Source organism: Scyliorhinus torazame, chromosome 18 (assembly GCF_047496885.1).
Source record: "Scyliorhinus torazame isolate Kashiwa2021f chromosome 18, sScyTor2.1, whole genome shotgun sequence".
NCBI classification, from domain to species: Eukaryota; Metazoa; Chordata; class Chondrichthyes; order Carcharhiniformes; family Scyliorhinidae; genus Scyliorhinus; species Scyliorhinus torazame.
The window spans coordinates 37917612-37923611 of NC_092724.1; the positions used below are offsets into that span (position 1 = coordinate 37917612).

Sequence of the window (6000 nt, forward strand, 5' to 3'; positions counted from 1 at the left end):
ATTTTAGCTAGTGTGTTAGCGGATATGGTTTAAACAGTTCACAATTATATAGGATTTGTTACTGAATGGCCTCATTAAGTGCTTAAACTAATGTGTTGTAGGAATATTATAATATAAATCGTGGTGGCTTGCAGCTCAGAACAAGATACGTTGTTGGGATATCTTGAGTGAAATTTGCTGTGTACCTAATCCATAGTAAGTCTGACAATGGAAGCTTGATTGGGCAGTGCAGTACTTTTCATCTGCCCAGGTAGTTTGTTCTGGGAGTACTCTTGTGCTGATACTGCATGAATAAAGATCAATTTCTCAACTTAATGATTGGGAAGACAGTAAAATTGTAGCACTGTGGCTAGCACTGTTGCTTCACGGCGCCAGGGACCCGGGTTCGATTCCAGGCTTGGGTCACTGTCTGTGCGGAGTCTGCAAGTTCTCCCATGTGTCTGCGTCGGTTTCCTCCGGGTGCTCCGGTTTCCTCCCACAAGTCCCAAAAGACATGCTGTTAGGTGAATTCAATGTTCTGAATTCTCCCTCGGTGTACTCGAACAGGCGCCGTAGTGTGGCAACTAGGGGATTTTCGCAGTAACTTAATTGTAGCGTTAATCTAAGCCTACTTGTGATAATAAAGATTATGATTATGACAGAACATGTGAACGCATAAAAGTTAAACTAAAATTGCTTCTTCCACTATTTTGTAGACAGTAATTTATTTTATCTCATTGCATAACCTTGGGACTAATGAATCATGTAGTTATTGTCAAAGGTCAACAGATAAAATTATTTGACCTCATTGTATTTTGATGACACTGACTCTGGTAGAGATTTTTGTGTTTTTAATCAAGAAAGCTGCTATGTAATCTAAAGTTCGGCCTCTTTTGAACACCTCACAGGCTAGTTCAAAGGATGCTGGACAGCTGTATGCAGCACTACATCACCGCATTTTGGCATTGCGAAGTCGTTCTGAGCAGGAACCAGAACCTCCATGCATAGTCTCAGAGTCGGGGGTAACGCAGTCAAATGAGGAAGATAGTGATGATGACGAAGTTATTGTTCCTGCGACAGCAACAAGTGGTAAGCATCGTGTTGGATGATGATACCAGAATAAAAGCTGAATCCATTCCTTTGGATAGAGTTGGTGGAGACATTGTAATCAAAGCCGAATTTAATCTTCCCTCATATATAATTTTACATTTTCTTATACCCAGATGGCACCTAAACCATTAATTAACAACCTAGAATGTGTCTGAAATCCTGCTGTGTATCAAATGTATTTCCTTCCTTCCACAACAATATCATTGGAAAACTGGATGTTGTAGTGTACCATTAACGTTGCTCCCATCTTTCTTAGTGGTAGAGGGTTGGGGTGGGGACGGGGGTTGCTGCTGCAGACATGATAACCATGGTTAAGTTGCTTAGTATGTACTGTAACCACAATTCTTCAGTTATGAAGGTTGGCTATTGAATCCAATGGCAGGAGTAGTGCTGAAACAAACTGCTTTCAACTGGATGGTGTTATACCCAATTGTTGCTGCAGCTGCACCCATTCGGGTAAATAGTGACAATTCCATCACTTTCCTGACTTAAGCATTGGGTTAATAGAAAATGAGCTACTCGCTGCCGATGAATCAACCCCCTGTCCTACTCTTGTAGCCATGATGTTGATATGGTTGGTCCAGTTAATCATCCACCTCCGCCGAAAGAAGTCGAACGTGGGAACTTGGCACTGTTGGTGCTGTTGAAGGTCATGAGCAAATTGTTATTACCTCGCACTTAAGAGACCAGAATGTCAGGGGAGATACTGAATTGATGCACACATATACTGAAAGGAAACTGGTTCATATCCCACCATGGCAGCTGGTGGAATTTGAATTAAATTAACACATCTGGAATATAGTAATGGTGATCATGACAACTATCAACGATTATTGTAAAAACCCATCTGGTTCACTAATGTCCTTTAGGGAAGGAAATCTGCCATCCTTGCCCAATCTAGCCTACATGTGACTCCAGACTCTCAGCATGTGGTTGAATCTTAACTGTCTCTGAAATGGCCTAGCAAGCCACTTATGTCAAGAACAATTAGGAATGGTCAACAAACTCAGGTGGCCTTGTCTGCAGTGCCCACTCCCATGAAATAATAAAGAAATAATTGTGTTATCTGCTACTTCACCCAAGTGTGAATGTTTTATAAGTCCTGCTGTAGGCAGGTATAGGCTATTTCATTATTGGAGAGGTTGTGACTGAAGCTGAATATCGAGGGAAGATCATTGCTGGTACAGCTGAAGATAGGCAAAGAACACTGAAGGGCTGTGAAAAATGCTATTTTTGACTAGAAGTTAGAGTTGTTTTTTTCACTAAAGATATGTAGGTTGAAGACTGATCTGATAGAGGAATTCAAGGTTATGAAGAATTATTTATATTGATAGATTGTGTTGATTGGTAAGATAGTGATCAAAGGCACAATTTTAGGATAATCATCAATAAACACTGAGTTGGAACTTAGAAGAATGTGGAATTTTGCAACAAGTAATTTGTAAAAAAGAGTACATTACTTCTTTTAAAAGGGCATTTGGATAGTAACTTCAAAAAAAGGGATGTTAAAGAATTGAGGGACCGAACAGGTTAAGGTGATAACCACTAGCTCGATTTCATGGGTAAAATCTACATCTTTCTGTGCTGAAATATCTGTGTTCCAGTGTCTATTGACCACATAAAATCAAGGTAAACAACATCCGCTTCGAAAGAATAGATGCATAGTGACTGCTGACTAAGTTTGTTGTTTGATAAGCCTTATGCTGTGCCACCCCTAGATGTATGGACTTCTCATAGTTGGTTCAGTGTAACACCCTTGCCTGTGAGCCAGAAGGCTGTGAGTTCAAGTCCCAAGTATAAATCCAGGCTGACACTCCAGTGCTGTACCGAGTACTGTGCTGAAGGACTTGCCATCTTTCGGGTGGGATGGTAAAATTGAGGCCTTGTCTTGCCTTTTCAGGTGAACTTACAAGATCCGTGGCACTATTTTAAAGAAGAGCAAGGAAACTTTACCTGGTGTGCTACCTAATACTTATCCTTCAACATGCATCACTAAAAAGCAGATTATCTCGCCATTGTCACATTGATGTTTATGGGAGCTTGCTGTGTACAATTTGGCTTCTGTGTTTCCTCCACTACAACAGTGACTACACTTCAAAAGTACTTAGTTGCCATGAAGCGCTGGAATGTCCTGAGATTGTGAAAGGCACCAACCAATGCAAGCCTTCCTTATTTTTTTTGTGTTCTTCTAATGTTTCCTAAACAACATCTAACCAATTTGAAATATTCCATGATTAATATTCTGGATTTCTTTTTTAAAGAGTACCACTGTCTGAAGCAATTCCCAGTTTATTTCTCGAAGGCTGCTTCAACTAATAATTTAAAGAATAAACCTGTTTGTGCCAAGATATTGTGTACTTGTGTGACATTTTTATTAATCGATTATTGTTCGTTGCTCTGTTAAGAGTCGGATCTTCGATTTTATTTTGCCACTTAAGAGTATGAATTAATAGTTGTTCTACATTCTGGCCTGATTGACATGACTTGATTTACTTTAGAGTACAACAATCAATTTATTTTTTAAACACTTAAGAAAACAGCTTTGTCAAAAGTCGTTTGCCCCAGTGGCCCGTGTTTATACAGCTGTTGTGTTATAATCGTCTTCTTGGATTTTTAGCATGATATCTCACATGCCTGATTTCACTGAATGAGAAGCTCTTTGTGAGCACAGTGGATACAGATTAGCTAATACTTGTTTTCTTATTGGTGCAGGCCCATGTGACACAGATGACAAACAGACTACAGGAAGCACATAGCGACATTGGAACTAATCCGCTTGCAAGGTTTCTGCTCCAGGGTCTTGCAGGCACCTCTGTGGACACCCCAGACCAGTGTTTTTTTTCAGGCAGTGTTGAAGATGAACTCCAGACTGGGCCCAGCACAGCTCACTGGCGGCCTGTGCCTTCCTATTCTTGTGTTTTGTCTGAATTAATGGCTTTCACACCGTTAAACTGAGAAACTGCTGATTTTCAGTTTGGGATGCAGAGTCTCATCATATTGATGAGTGAAACTTGCTCTCTGTCTCTTGAATAACTCAGCAAGGCACTTCAATTTTCCAATGGGACTTGTCTATTCAGTACAGCCAGTGTGCACGAAGTTCTGGGTTGTAGTTACCAGTGTCTGTCTCTCTCGCACACCTACACATATACACATTTTATATTCTGGCGGATGAGTGCACAGAGGTCAGATTTTGCAACTTAGAAGAGGAGAATTTGCCAGGATTGCATCTCAAAGCAGCAGTACTATTAACAGACTTTGACTTACAATGGACTTTTAGGCAAAGAGCGCCCATTTCTCATTTTTCCAATGTTAATACTGGGATTTGTGTTGTGCTGTTTTTTTTTTATTTCTTTAACGAGTTAAGCTTGTGTGTTCACAGAATCCTGCAATTCAGGCTTTTTTGTACACATTAATGTTTTTTGTTCTTGAAGGAACCAAGAACTTTGGTAAATTTGGGGGGGAAAACACAGGGAGATGCTGGGAGGTTACTGAGCTGTAAATTAAAGTGTGCTTTTCCCTTTACCTGTCTACTTGCTTTTGCAGCAAGCCTTGGAAGCGGAAATGTAATAGTTAAATTTTAGCACAGAAACAATTAGTATGTAATGTTTCCTTCTTTAAAAAAGAAAAAAGACAAAAAACCTCCTCAATTTATTTTTCTGTTTATTTCTTCAGAAGCGCTCCATGTAGTTTGGGGTTGGATCCACATAGGTCAGTTTGTGTTTTCTCTGTCTCTGTAGCTAGACCTTTTTGGACTGATAGTAGCTTTCTTTACACTGAATAGTTGAGAGTTCTAAAACGACAATAGAATAAAACCCATCCTGTCCTCCCATCCCCTCCCAACAGGACTGAGCTGGAAAGTGATTACTTTCTGCTAAAAGCCTTAGCTCCTAGAGGAAGTCATTACTGATGTGGTTGAAAAGTTTGTGTAAGATTACTATATCAAACTGTATTTCTGAATTACATTAAACATTTAACAAAACACTTCGCTTATGTTACATAGGTTGTGTGGGAGTGTTGTGCACTTTACCTTTCTTGACCAGCTTTGTTTCCAGCTCTTCTTTTCTTAAACATTGTGGCTGCATTCACAATCTATCAGAATAGGGTTTACCAGAAGATGCCAGCATCTTGGAGTATCCATAGTGATTCAGGAAGATTTTATTTAGCTTATGTTAAATTTATATATAAAATAAAACCTAAACAGAATTGAGCTTTCCTGAAACTTGTTTTAAAGAAAGAGAGAACTTTTAAACATTTTTTTGCAGTCCCGATTTCTTTCACCTTTGAGGGTCATTAGTGGATTTCTAAAATTCGCAACTTATCTCATGCAAAGCATCAATTGAGAGTAAGGGCACTGAATAAAAGTCTGAGAACTTCACATTCTAATCACCTAATTTATTTCTAGTTCCCTTGTTAATTCTTAAACTTGTCAATGATACTAGGATCCCAGACCAGACCCCCAACATTTATTACAATAAAAACACTTAGGTTTTCTTATCTCTCCACACTATCATGAATTTCCTTTTTACTCTGAGGCACACTCTCCTTAACATTACCAACTAAACCTCCTTTGCATGGACCACCTGTGAATTTCTCATTTCCCAGTTTTTATCCTTTGGTTGAATACCAAATTTTGCATTGTGAACTAATTCAAAATCATCTGCCATGTCTGCTGCCTGTCTAGCAGTTGTAACTATTTGCTCTTCCACTTAAGTTCTCACTCCTGCGGGATAATTGTTTCCTTCAGAGCTTCATAAGTTTTGTCTATTTGTAATGCTCTAATCCACTTAGCAAAATTATTTTGTTTAATTCTTTTGAATTCTACATACGTCTGACCTGGTTCTTTCCTTTGATTTCTGACCGTTTGTTTGTATGCTTCCGGCACTAGTTCATATACATTTATTATGGATTGTC

The 6000-nt window shown here is 39.1% G+C and overlaps 1 protein-coding gene across 6 annotated transcripts in view; it reads left to right on the forward strand.

Moving 5' to 3' along the window:
• LOC140395129 (ran-binding protein 3-like) overlaps positions 1-5070 on the forward strand; it is a 126927-nt gene extending 121857 nt beyond the window's left edge. For all 6 annotated transcript variants that reach the window (XM_072482587.1, XM_072482591.1, XM_072482592.1 and 3 more), the window contains 2 exons: positions 888-1068; positions 3802-5070. In XM_072482587.1, coding sequence (XP_072338688.1) covers positions 888-1068; positions 3802-3845 — 225 coding nt within the window. In that variant the 3' untranslated portion in view covers positions 3846-5070. The remainder of the gene's footprint in view (positions 1-887; positions 1069-3801) is intronic.
• The last annotated feature ends 930 nt before the right edge of the window (positions 5071-6000 follow it).